This window comes from Pantherophis guttatus, chromosome 8 (assembly GCF_059756535.1).
Source record: "Pantherophis guttatus breed Tessera chromosome 8, ASM5975653v1, whole genome shotgun sequence".
NCBI classification, from domain to species: domain Eukaryota; kingdom Metazoa; phylum Chordata; class Lepidosauria; order Squamata; family Colubridae; genus Pantherophis; species Pantherophis guttatus.
In genome coordinates this window covers 69,807,107-69,830,271 of record NC_142070.1, presented here as the reverse complement: position 1 = coordinate 69,830,271, position 23,165 = coordinate 69,807,107, and the positions used below count along the sequence as shown (strand labels likewise).

Here is a 23,165-nt window from a genome sequence, read left to right as displayed (position 1 = left end):
TCTTCGGCCGAGACCTTCCCGACGCTCTGCGCGCGCCCGACTTTCTCGCCCAAGCCAAGCCAAACGCCGGGCGGAGGGGCGGGGGTGGGAGAGTGGGGTGGGGGTGGGAAGCGCGTGCGCGCGCGCTCTGCAACCCCCCCTCCCCACTCCCTCTTGCGCGCGCGCGCGTGTCAGGGTTCCCCCCCCCTTCCTCCCTCCCTCTCCGGTCCCCTGCCGGCATCGCCGCCGAAGCCCGCTCTTCTTCTTCTCCTTCGCCGCCGCAGGAGGCTGGGAGACGGCAGCCCCCTCACCGGCAGCCACTCCAGGTCAGGTACCGCCTCCTTTCTCTCTCCCCCCCCCCCCCCCCGCCCGCCCCCTCCACTCTTCCCCCAGGCGGGATGCGGCAGCGGCGACTGGCAACCGGCAGCTTGCGGTGCACGAGGGGCGGATGAGGCGGGCTCCGCCCTGCCTCCTACTGGCCGGTGCAGGTAAAGGTGGGGAAAAAAAAACCCCGATTGTATTATTATTATTATTATTATTATTATTATTATTATTATTATTATTATTATTATTGGGGAAAAAAAAACCCCGATTGTATTATTATTATTATTATTATTATTATTATTATTATTATTATTATTATTATTATTATTATTATTATTTCCCCCCAGCTCTGCTTTTGAATACCTACCACGTCTTTTTGCGGGTCTGCTAGGAGGTTTACGGTATCCGGTTGGGTCCCTCGTATGGCGCGGTCTCTTTTTGTGAAGGGTTGACTGACTTGCTGCGCGTTATGGGTACTACGGAGGTCTTTCCTCCTCCCCCCCTCCCCATTTCAAAGCCTACTTACCTGATTCCTGGGTGGAGGAATTCCTTTGGGGATTTCAGGCTGAGGAAATTAGCCTGAATATGATTTATGGGGCTTCCTACTTCTCCGTCCCCCCCCCCCATTCTTATATGCCACCTACTCCACATATGAATAGGTCACATATTCTTGCACAACAAAATCATTCCCATTATTTCCTGGCAAGTTTGTCGGCTTTCCTTGCCTGTTTACTAAATCTGATGATCCTTTTTAAATCTCATCCTCCCAACAACTTCTCCCTCTGGTTTTTAATTCATTCCTCCACCGGCTCTCCGGTTTTGGGAAATGGAAAAAAAGGAAGGAAGGAAGGAAGGGAAAGAAATTAAGAAAGAAAGAAGAAAGAAAAAGAAGAAGGAAGGAAGGAAGGAAAGAAGGAAGGAAGAAAGAAAGAGGAAGGAAGGAAGGAAGGAAGGAAGGAAAGAAAGAAGAAAGTAAAAGGAAGGAAGGAAGGAAAGAAGAAAGAAAGAGGAAGGAAGGAAAGAAAGAAAGAAAGAAAGAAAGAGAAAGAAAGAAATTAAGAAAGAAAGAAAGGGAGGGAGGGAGGGAGGGAGAAGAAAGAAAGAAAGAAAGAAAAGAAGAAAAAAAGAAAAAGAAAAAGAAAGAAAAGAATTCTCTATTGATGGTTGGCATCTCCTCCCCACCCCCCACCCCCTCTCCATCCTCTGATCGACGGGGTTTATTTTGCAGGCTGCCAAAATCTTAAAATAGCTCCGATCTTTGGTTGGGGTGGAAATCTTGTCTTATTGGCAGCTTTGATTCTTAAGGAAGCTTTTCAGCATCCTTTTGGTTAGAAGCATTTTGCTGCTCTGCTGTTTAATCTTCAGGATCACTGGCTGGCTTGGAAAAACTTCCATTCCCAGCCTTGCAAGATTGCCAGTTTTCTTTACAAGTTGATTTCTTTGGCCATCCATTAACAGTAATGGATGAAACGGAGCTTGCTTTCTTGATGCTAAAATCCATATATAGATATTACTTCAGAGTGGAAAAGGTGAAGCCCTAGAGACAATAAATGCCCATCCTTGTATAGCTGTAACAGTCCTTGAATAGCCTCCCTTTTAGCCTTACATGCTCATTTTTTACCCCTGAAAAGGGAGATTCTCTCCTTTGGCCAAAACTACAAAATATTGTGGCCCTTTAATAATAATTGCTTGGGTCTGGTTTTTCTGTGCCTCATTTTCTTCCCATCACATTGTTTACAGTTCTCTCTCTCCTTCCCATGAGACATTATATGCATTGGCGATGTAAGACTTCAGATTGCAGAAATGAACACATTAACACCTAGCAATTAAGGAGAAAGAACAAACTGAATATTATATGACATGGGAAGTATTCTATCAATGGTTAGAGAGTAAAAAGGGAAACTGGAAATAAGAAGATTAAAGAAGAATAGAAAATATGTTAAGATAGAAGTATAAATAAGATGATAATTATGTAAATGTGAATGTTATGGGTGATATTGATACTGATACGGAAATGCTTTAATGACTAAATTTCTGTTTTGTGTTTTAAATGTTGGAAAAATTTAATAAATATATATTTTTTAAATATATGCATTGGCGATGTAAGACTTCAGATTGCAGAAATGAACACATTAACACTTAGCAATTAAGGAGAAAGAACAAACAATATTATATGATATGGGAAGTATTCTATCAATGGTTAGAGAGTAAAAAGGGAAACTGGAAATAAAAGAAGATTAAAGAAGAATAGAAAATATGTTAAGATAGAGGTATAAATAAGATGATAATTATGTAAATATGAATGTTATGGATGATATTGATACTAATATGGAAATGCTTTAATGACTAAATTTCTGTTTTGTGTTTTAAATGTTGGAAAAATTTAATAAATATATATTTTTTAAATATATGCATTGGCGATGTAAGACTTCAGATTGCAGAAATGAACACATTAACACTTAGCAATTAAGGAGAAAGAACAAACTGAATATTATATGATATGGGAAGTATTCTATCAATGGTTAGAGAGTAAAAAGGGAAACTGGAAATAAAAGAAGATTAAAGAAGAATAGAAAATATGTTAAGATAGAGGTATAAATAAGATGATAATTATGTAAATATGAATGTTATGGATGATATTGATACTGATGGAAATGCTTTAATGACTGTAAATTTGTGTTTTGTGTTTTAAATGTTGGAAAAATTTAATAAATATATTTTTTTTTAAAAAGATAATTGTTAGTATTAGGATGAGGAGGATAATTATGTGTAATGTTATTATTATTGTATTGTTACTAGAAGACATGTTAAGAGGAAAAACGAATAGGCTTATAACTGTTTAACATACTACAATATAATTTTAAGATTAGAGGATTATATTAAGTGAATGATGTTGTAAATGTTGAAGGTTGGCGCCCGGAGATATTTGAACCCAGATGACACACTGTTTAAGGAAAGATGGAATGTTTGTATTTTGAAAAATAAAAAAACTTTAAAAAAAAGACTGGAAGAATTAGATTATAATCCACAAAAGGCTTAGGCTAACAGATACCTTGGGTTTTTTAAAAAGTGCCATTTGTTGTGCTAAGCAGGGATGGCAGATGTGGTAGAGTTGGTAAGGTGCGTAAGTTCATCCCAGTCCAATTCTACGGAAGGATTTCATATCCCTCTCCAACAAAGGGAATTAATTGTAATCTTGTGTGGTGAAAAGGTAGCAGGCTTCCCATAAATGTCATGTTTTCCTTTTGCTTGTTTTCACCTTTTTTTTTTTTAATGCCTTGATGCCTTTGAGAATCAGACTTGATTCCTGGCAATTGCCTGGACAAGTCCCTGCAGTTTTCTTGGCAAGGTTTTTCAGAAGTGATTTGCCATTTCCTTCTTCTGCATGCTGAGAGAGAGTGACTGGTCCTAGGTCTTGTGCCTAAGCTGGATCTGGTTTTCACAGTGTCCTGCTTTCTAGTCTGTCGCCTTAACCATTACCCTAAACTGGCTCTGTATTTGTTTAATTAACCCAGCATTTTTTTCAGCTGGACAGCATCTTTTCAAGGCTGCTGGAATGTCCCTTACACATCAGTTCCAGTGTGATCCTTTTAACTGGAAATAGAAGGAAGGAACCTGGACATCAGGTGCACAATAACTGCTGTCCAGTTATTGGTGCTATATTAGAATTTTGTAGAACTTCCTCCCTTGTTACATGAAGTTCTGATGGTTTAGAGATTATTCAGGTATTTGGTTATCAAATTTTATAGCTACCTTTCTTTCCTTTCTCTTTAGAAAAGGTAAATAATCCCAATTGTTGCTTCCCATTTTGGTACTGGAAACCAGGTTTTTTTTTTACTTTTGTTCTGAAGGAAGCCTACTCATTGCATCCAGTGTTTTGCCCGCTGAATTGATCACTGAACCCTTTAGACACTAGTCCTTGTATTGCATGAAAATTACAGGATTTTAAATATGAGACGTGGTGGTTTAGTGGCTAAGACGTTGAGCTTGTCGATCAAAAGGTCGGCAGTTCAGCGGTTCGAATCCCTTGTGCCGCGTAACAGGGTGAGCTCCCGGTACTTGTCCCAGCTTCTGCCAACCTAGCAATTCAAAAGCACGTAAAAAATGCAAGTAGAAAAATAGGGACTACCTTTGGTGGGAAGGTAACAGCGTTCCGTGCACCTTTGGTGTTTAGTCATGCCGGCCACATGACCACGGAGACATCTTCGGACAGCACTGGCTCTTTGGCTTTGAAACGGAGATGAGCATTGCCCCCTAGAGTCGGGAACGACTAGCAGATATGTGTGAGGGGGACCTTTACCTTTATCTTTTAAATATGAGACCCAAGGTATTTAGAATGTTGCTTTTCAGTGGCTTAGAATATGCTGCAAAGAAGTCTTCTGTCCAATTATTTCCTTTTTTTTTTTTGCTTGCTTTCAGCATTATGTAACAGAAATGTATGAACCATCCGAAGACAAAAGGGCTCTTCTGTTTTGCAGCAACACAGAGTGCCTTTAAATATCCTGCCAAATTAGGTCATTTGTTCTTTTACGGTTTACAAAGAAAGAGATAAGCAGAAAAAGATGAGTACTGTTCTACAAGGGATAAGTGGTCACAGAACAACATTCTGCCTAAGCATTCATTATGCCGTCTCTGCTTGGCAGTGATGGAAAACTGTATGCACATCTCTACGATTTTAGGACAGACATTTACAGGAGTAAGGAAGCTAGAGATGCACACAAGCATTATGCAAAAAGCTTTGCATGAAAATCACCAGTACTTTTCCTATGATTGCTTATGCAATATTCTGAAAATGAACCCCAGAGGAATTGCAGGGAGTGGTAAGTTCAATGGGGAAATGGAGCTGGTTCTATCCGGCTTGGGTGAAACGGTAGTGCTGGCGGTGGGAGGTGGGAGGTCCTGCGTATGCACAGAGGTGTCACACGGACGCTCCCATGTGTAAACTGGTAGCGAAGGTAAGTGGATTTCACCCCTGGGTAAGATATTCATCTTGTTTAACCTGGGGTCTTCCAAACATTTTTAACTTCAGTTTTCTATTTCCCAACTCCACATGCATCAGGATGGCTGCTTTGGATTCTGTCCCTAAATCTCCTGGAGCTCGGTTTGACTCCAGGTGGCTTCAAAGATCAATCCAATCAGGTTTCTTGGGACCAGTATATAAATTTAATCTATATCCCTTCTGGTCTCCCATTCTAGTACTTATCAGATCTAGCCCCTTTTATTTTTGGTCCTGATAACATGTCCTGCCACCTGGTAAATACTGTTCGTTAGTAGCAATAGCACTTAAGATTTATATACCACTTAACAGTGCTTTACAGCTCTCTCTAAGCAGTTTACAGAGTCAGCATATTGCCCCCAACAATCTGGGATCTCATTTTACCGACCTAGGAAAGATGGAAGGCTGAGTCAATCTTGAGCTGGTGAGAATCGAACTGCTGGCAGTTGGCAGAATTAACCTGCAATACTGCATTCTAACCACTATACCATCAGGGCTCTTGATTGTACGCCTTATTGTAACTTGAGGACAAAACTTGTCAAATTCGGTATTCGATGTGTTTTAACTCTTACATTCCAATATTTTTTAGCATAAATTTTTATTAAATTTTTTACAAAAATAATAAAAACTAGAAGAAACTAATAAAAAGAAAAAAGCAGAAAAGATAGAAAAGGGAAAGGAAGGGAAAAAAAACCCCAAAAGTGCAGAAAGGAAGAAGAAAAAGAGTAGAAAGAAAAAATTTCAGATTTTCTTTCTAACAAATATAACTACAATTAAAAATTTATCTCTTACTCTATGCTTACTCTTTTCTACTATCCATTTTTTAAATAATCAAAATCACAAATTGTAAGTGCATTTTTTCATTTTATGTATAAAGTCTATCATAGGTCTCCAGTCATCCATAAATGTAGCTATTGTTTCCTCTTTAAGCAAAGGAGTTAATTTATCTCTTCAAGTTCCGTCATCTTAACCAACCCTTACTCCGTTGTGGGTATTGTTGAACTTGTCCACTTTTGAGCATATAGTAGTCTTGCTGAAACTTATCATATCACAAAGTTCCATGGTTTTTTCTAGTGGCTTATCCATTAGTTCAGAGGCTGTGATTTCAATTATATACATTACAACGTGTAGAATTGGGTCTGTTAGTGTGAAGATTTGCAAGAGATATTTCTTAGATTACCATTTAATTACACTGACATGAAGATGGGAGTTTGTGATGACTTCCCCCGGAAGCTTCCCCAGATACCTCTCCAGATGTCAGCTCAGAGGAAGATGAACCAGTTCCAGGCACAGTTGGTCAATGGCTCCAAGCAGCCATCTGAGAGGGATTTGGCTGAAACACAGCTGCAGCAGGACAGCCCCGAGGCTTCAGGTGGGGAAAGCATGCAGATGGAGCCAGTCAGCGATGAGGAAGAGGAACTGCCTTCTGCACCTGATCCAAGAACACGTAGGGCAGAGAAAAGGCAGGAGCAGGGAAGGTCAGCCAGATTACCTGCGAGGAGGCAGCCTCGCCCTTCTTGATGGGATGCACCAGAAGGTGGCTATTTAGCACAGGAGACAGATGGAGGCGATGCTGGGAACAACACATTCATTTCCTAGCTGTTGTGTTTTCTGGCTGTTGTGATTCTTGCCTTGTTTTGGATTGACACCGTAGCTTGACTTTGGAACACGTCTTGGAACTCTGGATTTGCCTCATGAACCCTTTTGTATTGTAGATTTAATTTTGCCTGGTGACTTTATTTTGATTGGGAAACTTTCAAGTGCCTTGTGGACTCATTGGCCATTGCTCTGGGAACTAGTATGGTCTGTTTGTGGCTGGAGTTACCATAATTGGGACAGTTCTGGGTTTTTGGTGAAGGGAGTTGCAGGGGAATATTAATAAACCACAGTTACGTGTGTCTCTGTGTGTGTGTTAGAGAGAGAGAGAGAGAGAGAGAGAGAGAGTGTATGAGAGTGTGTGTGTGTCTGTGTGAGAGAATGAGTGTGTGTATGTGTGTCTGAGAGAGAGTGTGTGGGAGAGAGTGTGTGTGTGAGAGAGAGTGAGTGAGTGTGTGTGAGAGTGAGTGAGTTTCTATGTGTGAGAGAGAAAGAGAGAGTGAGTGTGAGAGAGAGAGTGTGTGTGTGTGTGAGAGTGAGTGTGTGTGTGTGAGAGAGTGAGTGTGTGTGAGAGAGAGTAAGTGAGTGTGTGTGTGGGAGAGAGAAAGAGTGAGTGAGTATGTGTGTGTGAGAGAGTGAGTGAGTGTGTGTGAGAGAGAGTGAGTGTGTGTGGGAGAGAGTGTGAGTGTGTGTGAGAGAGAGTGAGTGAGTGTGGGAGAGAGAAAGAGTGAGTGTGTGAGAGTGAGTGTGTGTGTGTGTGTGAGAGAGAGAGTGTGTGTGTGAGAGAGTGAGTGAGTGTGTGTGTGTATGAGAGTGTGAGTGTGTGTATGTGTGTCTGAGAGAGAGTGTGTGGGAGAGAGAGTGTGTGTGTGAGAGAGTGAGTGTGTGGGGGAGAGAGTGAGTGAGTGAGTATGTGTGTGAGAGAGTGTGTGTATGTGTGTATGTGTGAGAGTGTGTGTGTATGTGTGTGTGTGTGAGAGAGAGAGAGCAGGACAGCACAGTTTTTGGGAGATCATCATATCCAGAATAGGCAAGAATAATTTATTATAGGAGAGACTTAGAAAATGATATGTTTCTTGTCATCTACAGCTGTAATTAAAATAATACAGCATGTATCCTCAGTGATCTATAACTCATCCCAAATCTGTACTTGTCTGCAACTGCATCTCCACTAAAATAATCTTAAGGTTTGTAATATAATGAAATCTTCCTCAGCTTGGAAGTTGTGATGGATACTTCAAAGGATGAATCATATCCAAAAGAAAATAAATCAATTCATATTAAAAAAAGAAAGAAAGAAAGAAAGAAAGAAAGAGAACAAAATGGCAGCAAATGCACTTTTAATTAGTCTGGTAGAATCAAAAAAAAATAATCACATCCTGTGAAGAGGATGACATTTTGGAAGGAAAAAAGTACAGACTATTTTTGCTGCTTTTTATAAAAAATATAATTGCTACTTGACCTTCAAAGTGCAGACTGTAATTGTTGCTTTATATAAAATACCATCAATAAAGCAGCTCATCATGTTTAATAATATAGAATATGTCCCAGCCTTAATCATCTCAATGGAAGTTTAGGTCAAATTCCTCCAGTTTGGTGCTTTTCCAGGGATTCGGCCTTCATCCTCTGTAATCTTCAACCAAAATGCCTATTTGGTCATGTTGTTTTAGAATTATGAAAATTCCAAAAAATTTGAGAGACTTGTTTGGAATGGGCTGCCTTAAAACTTCATGAAATGCCCCTCTGGTATGTTGATAAAACCTCTACTAAATTTCCAAATTTATGTTTGGTAAAAAAGACTTCTTTATGTGGTTTGTGGAGAACCAGTTTCAATCTGCAACCTTGGCATGCTGTACGTGCTTTTAAAAAGTGAACGACTGGCAAAAATGGAATGGCCTGATCAAGCTGTATTTCTATTTCTGAATTCACTTTGTTCATGGCACGAAAACCTATCACACATGCTAGAGATGGGAGAATGCGGTATGGATAATTGAAGTTGTGCTTCAAACTGTTGCTGTGACATCAGTCTTCCGGGTGCGCTTCAAGGTGTTGGTGACCACCTTTAAAGCGCTCCATGGCTTAGGGCCAGGGTATTTACGAGACCGCCTTCTGCCACCAATAGCCTCCCACGGGCCAGTACGCTCGCACAGAGAGGGCCTCCTCAGGGTGCCGTTCCCCAGACAATGTCGGCTGGCGACCCCAGGGTAGAGCCTTCTCTGTGGCGGCGCCCGCCCTCTGGAACGACCTCCCCCCAGAGATACGTACAATACCAGACCTCCGGACTTTTCGTCGGGCCCTGAAAACTTATTTATTTCACCTAGCCGGGCTGGCTTGATCCCACTGTTTTTGGTTAAACTTAATTGATTTTAATTGGGTTGTTTTAAATTGCGGCCAAAATATTTAATTATTTTTAAACTGTTTTTAAATTTTGTATGTTCTGTTTTATTCTGGCTGTTCACCGCCCTGAGTCCTGCTGGAGAAGGGCAGTATACAAATTAAAACAAATAAAAATAAATAAATAAAAATCTACATTGGCAGAGTGATCAGAATAGGGTTTTTTCCTCAAGACAACAGCACTTCACTATTCTGGAGAGACTGGGCTCTTCTTTATTTAAGAAGGAAGGAAGGAAAGAAGGAAGGAAGGAAGGAAGGAAGGAAGGAAGGAAGGAAGGAAGGAAGGAAGGAAGGAAGGAATCAGCCTTATTATATAGTAGAGTGAGCTCAGCTTTTTTTCTGAAGCTCTGTTTTGGAGGCTTTCAGTGGCAGAAAAAAAAAGCAAGGCACAGAGCTCACAACCAACGAACCTGTTGCTAAAATTCACCTCTGGGAACAGTTGATTGGGGGTATTCCAGGAGGCCGATCCAATCAGCTTTTTTCTTATTTTCCTCCCCAAAAACTAAGGTGTGTCTTATACTCCGGTGCGTCTTATACTCTGAAAAATACGGTACATCAACAGAAAAGAGTCGTCCATCTAAATCTGAAGGCCAGACTTACGGTTGGGCAAAAAGAAGCTATATTGTACATACTCTTGGATCTTCATCTTGGACTCTTACTTTTTGTGAAAATGTATTGGGAGCATTTTGACACAAGACCCTTGAATTTTAGTTTGAAACCCAGTTTCCTATGATTCATCCATAGTTCACCTTAATTATTTCAAAGGACTCTCAGCTACACAGTGACTTATGCCCTTGATAACTGTTCGTATCTACCTATGTTTGAACAAACCTGGACTTACAGCAGGAGATAAGCAGTCTCTACTGAGTTACTCCTGGGAACAAACCTTTGCTCCTTCTTTTGCTAACCAATAGCATTGTAGTGTAACGGATTAATTAAGTTAGCACTTCCCCAGCGTATATTTAACTTGATAGAATATGTGACAAATGTTGAAAGCTGAAAATTCTATAGGCCCAACCCAAAAATGGATTTCCTGCACTGTTTTTAAGAAATATCCTACGGAGAAAAGTTGGTGTGTGTTGAATGTATGCGGGTGGGGAAATTGCAAATCTGTGTGAACATATTTATTTTATTGTTAGAAAAAGATTAAACCTGACATTCAGGGCCCACCGTTCTGAAAAGAGTATGAAATGTATAATATCATTGCAGGTGTCTTGGAAGTTTTGGAAATTCATTGCTGATTTTTTTTCCTATAGTAATACGTAGAAGTCGTGTGGGATTGAGGGATATGTGTGAGAAAAAGAGAAAGAAGGCAACAGTCATTTTTTGACTTTCCAGCTGGACCAATTCCTGCAGTGGCTCCTGGCAAAGATTGCTGCCATGCAGACTTAAGTCCAGATTCAATTAGCCTCATATCCTGAAAGCTTCATGTGGATTTCCCGCCCCCCTCGCCCCCCCCCCCAGTGGCCAGATGGTGGCTTTTGTTCTTTCCACATCCCTGATGGGAATCAGAAAATAAATTTATCAATCAAATTATGTTTTCTTCCTACTGTGGTGGCCTTTGGGCAGACTGCTGATATTATTTTGCAGCTGATGTCATGGGTGATGCCAGATGACAATAGAATAGAATAGAATAGAATTCTTTATTGGCCAAGTGTGATTGGACACACAAGGAATTTGTCTTGGTGCATACGCTCTCGGTGTACATAAAAGAAAAGATACGTTCATCAAGAATTATAAGGTACAACACTTAATGATAGTCATAGGGAAACAGTCAATATAAATCGTAAGGATACCAGCAACAAGGTTACAGTCATACAGTCATAAGTGGAAGGAGATGGGTGATAGGAACGATGAGAAGTATAGTATAGTAATAGTAATGCAGCCTTAGTGAATAGTTTTTTTTTTTTTTAAATTTGATTTATATGCCGCCCTTCTCCGGAGACTCAGGGCGGCTTACAATGCGTTAAGCAATAGCCTTCATTCTTTTGTATATTTTATACAAAGTCAGCTTATTGCCCCCACAAACTGGGTCCTCATTTCACCTACCTTAGAAAGGATGGAAGGCTGAGTCAACCTTGACAGTTTGACAGTGCTGAGGAAATTATTTGTTTAGCAAAGTGATGGCGTTCGGGAAAAACTGTCCTTCTGTCTGGACTATTGTAACGCTCTCTACATGGGGCTCCCCTTGAGGAGCACCCGGAGGCTCCAACTGGCGCAGAGTGCGGCCGTGTGGGTGGTAATGGGAGCGACATGGCGTTCCCAGGTAACACCCCTCCTGCGTGAGCTGCACTGGTTCCTGGTGGTCTTCCGGGTGCACTTCAAGGTTTTGGTTATCACCTTTAAAGCACTCCATGGCTCAGGACCTGGGTACTTGCGGGACCGCCTACTACCACCAATAGCCTCTCACCGGCCGGTACACTCTCATAGAGAGGGGCTCCTCCGGGTGCCGTCGGCCAAACAATGTCGACTGGTGGCTCCCAGGGGGAGAGCCTTCTCTGTGGGGGCACCTACTATCTGGAACGAGCTCCCCCCGGAGATACGGAGGATCCCGGATCTGCGCACCTTCCGCCGCGCTCTAAAGACCTTTTTATTTCACCAGGCGGGCCTGGCCTAACTTTCTCCCTCTTTTTAAACATTTTAATATTTTTAATATTTTTTAGTATTTTTAATATTCAAAGTTTAGATTTGTTTTAAATTGATTGGGGTTTTAAATCTGTCTGGGCCAAACTATTTAATTCAATTTTATCTCTGCTTTTTAAATTTTGTATGTATGTATTTTATTGTTGGCTGTTCACTGCCCTGAGAATCAAATAAAAGTAAAGTAAAAGTAAAGTAAATGTTCTGGTGTGCAGTGCTCTATAGCATCATTTTGAGGGTTTATATCTAGGATGCGAGGGATCTGTAAATATTTTCACAGCCCCCTTTTTGACTTGTGCAGTATACAGAATCTCATCATCATAGGGGAGCCCAAACTATCTGTGACAGAAGCCAATATCCTTGCCATGCACACTGAGAGGCATAGAGGAAGTTTTTCTAAATGGGAGCTGGCCCAATCAATCGGGCTCTGTTAATTTAGAAATATTCAGAAGTATGTAGCTTATTCTACTTGGAACGTCCTTTTCTGTGCTCTTTGACCAAGTAGATTTGAAAGTTGATCTGCCACACTGGTCATGCAAACCTTTCTCTCTGGTTTGGTCCTTAAGTACTAAACCATCTTTTTTTAAAGATGGAGTTCAAAGCTTCTCTTCCTTGTCTAAAATGTTGATTGATATCTCCTGGTTTTTTTTTTTTAATTTAAAGATAATAGCAACAGCAATAGCACTAAGACTTATATACCGCTTTATAGTGCTTTACAGCCCTCTCTAAGCGGTTTACAGAGTCAGCATATTGTCCCCAACAATCTGGGCCCTCATTTTACCCACCTCGGAAGGCTGGAAGGCTGAGTCAACCTTGAGCCTGTTGAGATGTGAACTGCCAAATTGCTGGCAGCCGATGATCAGCAGAAGTAGCCTGCAGTACTGCACTCTAACCACTGCGCCACCACGGCTCATGGTGTGTTAATTGAGCTTCAGTGACTGAATTCATAATTTAATCTAAGGAATATTAGCCAGGTCCACATACACTGCCTTAAACTGCAAATAAAATGGCTGATGATGACTTGGTGTTACGTGTGGACCAGTTCTGCATATCCTTTAGCAATACAAACTATTATTTAAGCATGTTATTTATATCTGGGGTTCCTAAATAGCCTAGGGCTACTTTCTATTTCAATATCTGTTGAATCGCAGTTCACATGCTACCTATTTATCCAGAATTTATTCGGGCTTCCACGTCAACCATTGAAGAATCCCTAGAAAAAGTTTGTGTTGACTTTGAGCTTTGACCGAAGACTTTGGTTTCGATTTTCAGCCAAGAAAATATAATGCACTTTTGGCATCGGCTGGCAATTCTCTAAAGTGGTTTGAATTCAATGTGAGGAGCAGTTTGTTCCAGGGAGTAGAAGAAAACATTTCCAGAGCACAGAAAAGGATACTTGGATGGTTCTTTATGAACCATTCACGAGGGTTACAGGAAAGGTTGGAAGAGTCTCATTTGTATTGAACCCCCACTATCAGCTATTCAACATAACTAAGTTATAAAAGACATGAAAAGAAATATTAGAACTCTGTTTTATTGAGACTGGCTATATAGGGTATAAGAGGGACGTGGTGGCTCAATGGCTAGGATGCTGAGCTTGTTGATCGAAAGGTCGGCAGTTCAGCAGTTCGAATCCCTAGGGCCGCGTAATGGGGTGAGCTCCTATTACATGTCCCAGCTTCTACCAACCTAGCAGTTCGAAAGCACATAAAAATGCAAGTAGAAAAATAGGGACCATCTTTAGTGGGAAGCAGGGATGCTATTCAGCACGTTCTGACAAGTTCTGGAGAACTGGTAGCGGAAATTTTGAGTAGTTCGGAGAACCGGCAAATACCACCTCTGGCTGGCCCCAGAGTGGGGTGGGAATAGAGATTTTGCAATATCCTTCCCCCAAGAGTGGGGAGGGAATGGAGATTTTGCAGTATCCTTCCCCTGCCACACCCACCAAGCCACGCCCACAGAACCGGTAGTAAAAAAAAAAATTTGAATTCCACCACTGGTGGGAAGGTAACAGCGTTCCGTGCGCCTTTGGTATTTAGTCATGTCAGCCACATGACCATGGAGATGTCTTCGGACAGCGCTGGCTCTTTGGCTTTGAAACAGAGATGAGCACCGCCCCCTAGAGTTGGGAATGACTAGCATATATGTGCGAGGGGGAGCCTTTACCTTTAGCTATATAGGGTATAGTATTAATATAGAGTAGACTATAATAATATAATCAGTTTACAGAATAGTGCTGGAAGGGACCTTGGAGGTCTTCTAGTCCAACCTCAAGGAGGAGACCCTATACCATTTCAGTCAAGTGGCTGTCCAGTCTTGTCTTAAAAACCACCAGTGATGAAGCACCCACAACCTCTGAAGGCAAGACCTTCCACTAGTTAATTGTTCTCACTGTTATGGAAGTTTCTCCTCAGTTCCATTTTTTTTTTCAAGGCCCTCTCCATTCCTCTTGCATAGTGACAAATCAGGACTGCAATGGGACAAGTCAGGTGCCTCAGTTACAACATGCAGTCGATGTAGATGGGATGAAAATTGCAATTGGCCAATTAGGTTCCCTTTGAGAAAAGAAAAAAAAGGATCAATTGCATTCAGGGAAGGGCAATAAACTATAATTCGTGGGGTCTCAAGTTGATATAATGGATTGACCATTATTATTCCTGTGTTTCTAGAAATTAATCATAGTCTGTAGATTTTTTGCCGTTTTAATACATACTCAGTCTTTGGTTTCTTGTAGAATGGAACATGAGGCCTACCAGTTGGAAAAGCAGCATGTCCATCAAGTCTATGAAAGCACAGCCTCTTATTTCAATGATTTGCAAGGCAAAGCGTGGCCTCGCGTCCGGCAGTTTTTACTTGAACAGAAGCCTGGCAGCCTGATTGCAGATATTGGTAAGTTCTGGGTTGTTGTTGTTGTTGTTTTAAAAAAATAAAGCTCTTCCAGCTCTCTGAATGAGATGGAGGAAAAGAAATGACAAGAGAATCACAACTGTGTGAAGAGCTCATAGGCAGGTTGGGATGTATTGTGACCCCGGCCCTGGAGGCTGATTTATCTTCGCATACTGATTCGGAGGATGATATGGAGGAAGAGGAAGCTGTCACGAGCTATGTGCCGGAGGAGCCGTCTTCACTGGTGAGTCAGCAAGAACTGACAGTTGCTGATGTGCCTATGGATCCCAGCCAAATTGAGGAGAAAACAGAGGCCAGTAACGACAAGGAGGAGCCCCTATTGGATGCAAGAGAGAGACGTAGGAGACGTCGTAGAGAACAGCTATTGCCACGTCCCAAGAGGTATGGTCAGGAGACATAGGGCCACACCCTACAAAGTATAAAAGGGGTGTGACTGGAAAGGCATGGTGAACAATTTGTTGGCGTTTTGGATGCAGTGGAGTTACAGCTGTTAGTTTGGAGTTTTTGATAAGAGTCTGCATTCCTGCATTAGCCTGCTGGCTGTCTGCCAAGACCTTTGGAACATTGCCCGGTAACTATTGGACTGATATACGCTTTGGAAGAGAATTATTTATTTATTTATTTATTTATTTATTAAATTTTTATACCGCCCCCTCTCCCGAAGGACTCGGGGCGGTGAACAGCCAAAATTAAAAACACACAATACAAATATTAAAATACATTAAAACGAAATTAAATTATCTTTGGCTTCTCCAATTTAAAACCCCTTGCCCATAAAATTCCCCAATTAAAAGATTTTAATTTGTTAAAGGGCCAGCTTCAGTCTCTCTAGCCTGCGTTTGTTACTGCCGGGCTATTTGAGCCTTTGCAAGGCCACTCGTGGGAGGGGACAGAACAGGATGTGTGTAGGAGAATGATTGGAAAAACTTCTTAATTCCTTGTTCTGAATGATATTGATCACCAGAAGGTAGGTATTAGTTGGGGTGAAATGCTCCCGGTTTGGTCCGGTTTGCCCAAACCGGTAGTAAAAAATGTAAAAAAAAAAGTTCCAACAATCAGCTGAGCGACGCACTATTGTCGGACCCTTTTTTTTTTTTTTTTTACTTTTTTAGGATTTTGTTTACTACCGGTTCTCCAGAACCAGTTGTTAAAAATTCTTTTTTTTTTTTTAATTTGATTTATATGCCGCCCTTCTCCGGAGACACAGGGCAGCTTACAGTGCATTAAGCAATAGCCTTCATACTTTTGTATATTTAATATTTATATTAAATTTATATTATATTATATTATAATTATATTATAATATTATATTAAATTTATTAAATTTATTTATATTTAATATGTATATTTACTTTTAAAAAGTAAAAAAAAAAAGGCCCCAATGATCACAGCTGTGCCGCCATTGGAGCCCTTTTTTTAACCTTTTAAAAGCATTCTTATACAACCTATTTGCCCAAATAGGTTGTAAAAAAATGCTTTAAAAAAGTAAAAAAAAAAAAAAAAAAGTTGGCCATGCCCACCCAGTCACATTACTTCCCACCAAGCCATGCCCACAGAACCGGTAGTAACAAATTTTACATTTCACCATTGGTATTAGTTGACTAGTTTTTCTTATTTGATCTCCTCGGATATAGAAAGCCAGAATGGTTCAAATTCTCTCTGAGGAAATGAACTTTTTATCTGTATGTACTTTAGATCAGGGGTCTCCAACCTTGGCAATTTTAAGGCTTGTGGACTTCAACTCCCAGAATTCCTTGCTGGCTGAGGAACTCTGGGAGTTGAAGTCCACAAGCCTTAAAGTTGCCAAGGTTGGAGACCCCTGCTTTAGATCATATAGGATCTACGTTGTCTAAAGCACAGGAATGTTTCTCTCCTTGAGGAGTAGAAGTGAAAGTCATTTAACATCCTTCATCCTTTGTCTTGAGGGTCCATTTTTGAACCCTACATTCTTCACACAGAGCGCACAGAGAGATCTGATGATGGAAACCAATCCAAAATTGTTGTTGAATGTCTGTCAGGCCTCCTTTTTATTGTCAAGACTCCAGTCCATTTCCAGCAGGGAGGGGTGTCTAAGTTCTTTCCCATCATCCCCCCCCCAAATTAGAAAACCCATCATTATTCCTGATGTTCAAATGAAAGTGGAGAAGTCCTGGGACAACTGCCCAAGTTTTAGGTTTAAAGATGTTCAGGGGAGCTAAGTAGGACTCTGTTGTGTTCGCCATGGTCATCATCTTTCTGATTTCTTGGTTTCTTCTTGTACCACAAATGAAAGCAATCAACCTCACATAAAAATTCTCTTTTTGTTTGGTTTAAGGTTGTGGGACTGGAAAATATCTTGATGTCAACCACCTAGTGTATAATCTTGGATGCGATTATTGTGGCCCCTTAATCGAGATTGCAAGAGATAAAGGCTGTGAAGTGATGATCTGTGATAACCTACACCTCCCTTTTCGGGATTTGTGCTTCAACGCCATCATCTCCGTGGGAGGTAAGAGATTTTAATGGCCTGGACAGCTGACATAGGAGGAAACACTTTCGATATGCACCACATGACACTACATTAATATTTCCTAATTTACTTATTATAGGAAGATTAGATAATAGGAAGGCTTTTTGGCTTTTTGTCAGTCCAATTCAGGGATTTTATATAAACATTCTTGAAAAACCAAGAAGGTGCGTTACTGAGGTTACTGAGGAAAAAAAACCCCAAAGAATATTCTGAGGATGTCATTTTCTCTGGGTAGCTAATTTATGAATCAGTCAGTTTTTTTTCCCATTGAGAGAACATCCAGGGAAACATCCTACACCTCCTTCCCGGAATTTCCAGTTGAAAAAAGTGCCCCATCCCAGTAGAAAAGAACTGATGTTTGGAAATTTTAACCAGGAATGTTTGTCAGAGTTCTTTGCAGCACACAAAAGCAGACTATTAAACAGGATTCAAATGTCTTTATATACATAACAACACACAAGGCGTACAATGCCCTTGTACGTTTTTCCACGTTGTAGAGAAGAGAAATAGCAAGTACAAACACAGCGCAAAATGGAAGCACAAAATGGAGAAGGCAAAATGGAGGAGGGAGAAGCTAGTGCCTTCAAGCTTATATACAGAACAGTTAAGCCACGCCCAGGCTCCTTGCTGTCTGAATCAGGAAACAGCCCCCAGACCTTGGCTGACCTTGTTGCTATGTCCTATTCCCGTTCATGAATATACTCTGACAATGTTTCTCTTCATTTTATTACCAATCTTTTTTAACTGACCTTATTTAGGTATGAGCAAACTCACAATCTTGCAAAATAAACATCCATAAAATGATTCCCCTACGCTTAGAAATCGGGAGGGGGCACAGAATAATTTGCTTGGGCTTGGAAGGAACAAGAGGATGCAATGCTTTGTTGATTAGAGAGTGTGATATATCAGTAAGTTAAAGAGGTGAACTGCCTGGGTACATAGCGGGCAGAACTGAATTAGAAACAGCTTTAATTGTAAAGCTGCAACAACATGGGAAAATGAGAAAAAGGGGGGAGTAGGAAAATGGGTTACCCCTGACAAAGGGAAAAAAAGGTTGTTAAGGAATCTAAGCTACAATATGCATTTTCGCCCCATAAAAACTGGCATCTGCAAAGATGAAAAGTGCATTAGACATGGTCATCTGAATCGTGGTGGCGCAGTGGTTAGAAAGCAGCATTGCAGGCTAACTCTGCCCACTGCCAGCAGTTCAATTCTGACCGGCTCAAGGTTGACTCAGCCTTCCATCTTTGTGAGGTCAGTAAAATGAGGACCTAGATTGTTGGGGGCAATAGGTTGACTCTGTAAACTGCTTAGAGAGGGCTATAAAAAAGCACTGTGAAGTGTATATAGTCTAAGTGCTATTGCTATCAGGTAAAATCTCAGAAAATAGGTGACATGAAGTCTTCCCTTTTTTTTTTTTTAATTTGATTTATATGCCGCCCTTCTCCGGAGACTCAGGGCGGCTTACAATGCGTTAAGCAATAGCCTTCATACTTTTGTATATTTTATACAAAGTCAGCTTATTGCCCCCACAAACTGGGTCCTCATTTAACCTACCTTAGAAAGGATGGAAGGCTGAGTCAACCTTGAGCCTGGTAAGATTCGAACCTGCAGTAATTGCAGGCAGCTGTGTTAATAACAGGGTGCTTTAAACCACTGTACTACCAAGATCAGCCTTTGAATTAGCTTTGCAATGAAAAAGAGGCAAGAAAGACAGGATAATAAGGTTCTGTATCAATGTATAGTATCTACCAGTATGTTCGGTGCTTTGTTCCAAAATGGAGAGGTGATGATAAAATTTAAGAGAATTAAATCATTCCCATAGCCTGAATTTTACACTTTTAATATAATTGAGATGTATTTTGCATGTGTATGTTTTTAGTTTTGTTTAGTTTCCTGTTTAAAGTTTATTTTATTTTATGTTTCATTTTCATTTTTCCATTAGTTTAACATGAATCTTTTTTCACCTATAGGTTTTTCTATACAATTGGTTTCCTCTATATAGTTTTTAATACAAAAGATACATACATATGTAGCTATTTTGTTCATATACAATATCACATATTAATTGGTACCGTTTTTTCAAGAAATGTTAATCTTTTAAAATTTTAATTAAAAAAAAGTTTAAAAAGATGAAGTCTCTTTTGATTCAAGCTTGCTCTGGTAACCACACAGACATACCAGTAATATTATTATTATAGTTAGTCACACAGTCAGCCAGATGTTTTGACTGGATTTGGCATTTTTATTCACCTATCGAGTTTTTCCCAAGGACTTGAGACAGGCAGATGTTCTTATTTGATGGTGTTAAAGGTACCATTGCAGGATGTAAGCTGTTCCAAGTAAAGCTGCCTTCTGCAATTGACTGATGGTGATTTTATCTATGCCAATGGTGTATTATTAATATTTTTGTAATAATATTAATAGTAGTATTGCTGTTGCTAGTGCTGCTACTGGTAACAAATGGAAGCCATATGCTATTATCTTCTTACAGTTTTCTTTTCTTTCTCCTTTTTTTTTTTAAACTTCCCAGTCTAGTCCATAGCGGCATTTCTGTAGATCTCCCATAAACCGAAAATAGAAGAATTAAACATATTTTATGAGTTGGTTATTATTTTTTTGCCCTCTAATAGTGGTCAAGGTTATTCTTCCTTTTTATCATGCAACATCGTAGAACCAAGAATTAATTTTGAAAATACTGAAAATGCTTCCTAATGAACAATGCCTCGATTGCATGATTATAAAGACATTTAATTTAAGATATGCATATCCCTAACGAACACGTTTCCTCTTCTTTTTTCAGTGATTCATCATTTCTCCACAAAACAGAGACGAATCCAGGCGATCCAAGAAATGGTCAGGGTGCTGGTACCAGGTGGCCAAATGATGATTTACGTCTGGGCTATGGAGCAAAAAACTCGACATTTTGAGAAACAGGATGTATTTGTTCCTTGGAACAAAGCCTTATGTTCCCGTTTGCTTTCAGAATCCAATAAACCCAGGCCTAAAACGGATACTGCACCCCCTATAGAATCTCAGACGACGCACTCAAAACCCCCGATGAGTTCAAAATGCTGCCAGCCTGCTCCCCTTGATCAGAACCCCCCTCTGAGATTGGGTAACTGCCTCTCTGGATCCTGCTGTGTGAAAATTTCTGAAGACGAAGAAAAAAGATTTTATGGTGCCCTGGGGAGATCTTTTCGTTCCTGGTTTTCCTCCCGATCTCTTGACGAGTCTGCCTTAAGAAAGCAAAACGAAAAGATGGAACCCTTGAAGGATGTGGTGGGATGGACAAGCAACGCCATTTCTGTTCAGCCCCTCAGGCACTGCAGCGTAGACTTAGGGTGTCACTCAGCACTGCTGGAAGGACGACAGCTAGATCACTATGACGACGTGTTTACAAAGTGTGTGGCCTGTAAACAAATCCAGTGGCTGGCAGCTTCAGGGTCCCTGAGGGGTTTTGACGGGGAGCCGGCTACCTTAGTCCAACACCGTAACGGGGAAACCTCGTTTCTAAGGAGTTCTGTGGAAAACGTCAAGAATAGCTGTAGCCATCAAAGCAATAGTCACTCCTTTGCAGGAAAACCCTTCAAAAGGATTTCATCCGTTAGCTCTAGCGAGTCTGTGGTAGAATCAGCGGTAGCGGTAGGAGACTGTGCGGTTAATGGACAGGACGCCAGAGCCTTTATGCGCTATTACCATGTTTTTCGCGAAGGGGAGCTGTGCTCTCTGCTGGAAGAAAACGTTCCTGAGGTTCGCATAGTAAGTTCAAGCTATGACCATGGTAACTGGTGCATTATTGTGAAGAAAACAATATGCAACAGCTGAAAAGTTAGGCTTTCCGAAGCTGCGATCGAAGGAACGTTATACATTTTGCCAGCCTTTTAATCACCTATTCTGTGTGCACTGGTACAGTTTGAATACGAAGATGCCACTATGAAAGAATAGCACTTAACAGTTTGTTGAAAAACAAGCTTTTTCTTTCTTTTTTCTTTCTTTCTTCTTCTTCTTCTTTTTTTTTTTCAAATACCCATCCTCAGTTGCTTTTTAGGAAATTTGGGAGTGAGGTGTTTTGGGTTTTTTAAAGCATTTTATAAATAAAACTTTTTACAAGCGAAGGAAGGAGACATTTCTTCATTCCCCCTCCTCCCCCATCCCCTGAAAATACAGGTAGTCCTCGACTTACAACCACAATTGAGCCCAATATTTCTGTTGCTAAGTAAAACATTTGTTAAGTGAATTTTGCCCTGTTCTATGACCTTTCTTGCCTCAGCCGTTAAGTCACTGTGGTTGTTAAACTAGTAAGCGAATCTGGCTTTCTCCCATTGACTTTGCTTGTCAGGTGGTTGCAAAAGGGAATCATGTGACCTTGGGACACTGCGCCCATCATAAGTATGAATCAATTGCCAAGCGTCTGAATTCTATGTCTCCATGGGGATGCTGCAAACAGTCGTAAGTGTGAAAAATGGTTGTAAGTCACTTTTTTCAGTGCCGTTGTCACTTTGATCATTAAATGAACTGTTGTAAGTTGACAATTACCTGTAGTATCTTCCCAATGAAATGGCAGTACAATTTATGCTTTACTCTCAGCTTTTTTTGATCAGAAATTTGGTGGAATACACCTTTAATTTTTAAAATGCTCTTTTAAAGAAATCTTACCATCTAAATAGACTGCAGAGAACTAACAGTGCAAAAGTGCACTAAAAAAAATGAAAGCTACTTCCTGTGGAATTTTTAAAGAGGTCAGGCAGAAAAGGCCCAGATACCAAAAGAGAGCAAAAAGAACTGTCCAGAAAATATCTGCAGGAAAAACAAGCAATTAATCTCTGTAGAAGAGTTGCTGATTGCAAATACTCAGCAAGAATGTGATTTCTAATCTGTAACTGGAGTTTCACAACAGCCATAGATAGTCCCCGTTTAACAAGAGTTCAGTTATGATGGTGATGAAAAAGTAACTTTATGGATATAAACGAACGGAGCCCCACTCGTTCACACCGCAACAGCGTGACGTCACTGCCAGAAGGACCAAGTTGCCAGTCCTAATTACGGCTGCTATATGAGATCTGAGCAAATTTGGTGAGTGTTTCTGTCTAAAGCAGGGGTCTCCAACCTTGGCAACTTAAAGACTTGTGGACTTCAACACCCAGAGTTCCTCAGCCAGCTTGCTAAGGAACTCCCGGAGTTGAAGTCCACAAGTCTTAAAAGTTGCCAAGGTTGGAGACCCCTGGTCTAACGTGTTATTGGATGAGCAGCAATATTTCAAACACTCCGAAAACTTAAATTTTCCATAGGCCTCATTCAGTGACAATTTTCTTTGTGTTTCCAAACCTACATAAGCTGTGATTAGCTTTCAGTAGGATTTAATGAAACGAATCGACTTCAAGCCATATTCTATCATCATTGTTTTCCCAAACCTTACTTTTAGTGCCAACCACTTTGGCTTGAACTCTGTTACCTAAAAGTGGAAGTAAAAAATTTCCCATCTTCCCTGTGATGCCAACTGAAAAAATTAGAGCTAGAGGAAGAAACAATTCTATGCCTGTATCCCTAAATCATTGTTTAGTATTATGCTCAAATAGTGTCTTTCTTTGCAGTGAATTAACTGTGTCTTAGAATATCCAAACCGTTATCATTGAATGTCTATTTTAGATTTAGTTGTTGCACCTGCTCCTTCAGTGTATTCAATAACAAGTTAATCTGAAAAAAAGAAAAAAAAATCTGTTTCATATGAGGTCTTGATGAACTATCTAGTAAATTAAACCAGTTATTTAAATTCACAGGATAAAATTACTGATTTTTTTAAAAAAATGTTATCTGATA

At 40.4% G+C, this 23,165-nt stretch overlaps 1 protein-coding gene across 1 annotated transcript; it reads left to right on the top strand.

Moving 5' to 3' along the window:
• Window positions 1-368: 368 nt before the first annotated feature.
• On the top strand, window positions 369-22,116 carry TRMT9B (tRNA methyltransferase 9B (putative)). Its single transcript, XM_034411396.3, has 4 exons — window positions 369-467; window positions 14,664-14,818; window positions 17,151-17,324; window positions 20,149-22,116. The coding sequence occupies exons 2-4, from the start codon at window positions 14,665-14,667 to the stop codon at window positions 21,171-21,173; spliced, it is 1,353 nt and encodes a 450-aa protein (XP_034267287.2). The 5' UTR covers window positions 369-467; window position 14,664; the 3' UTR covers window positions 21,174-22,116.
• The last annotated feature ends 1,049 nt before the right edge of the window (window positions 22,117-23,165 follow it).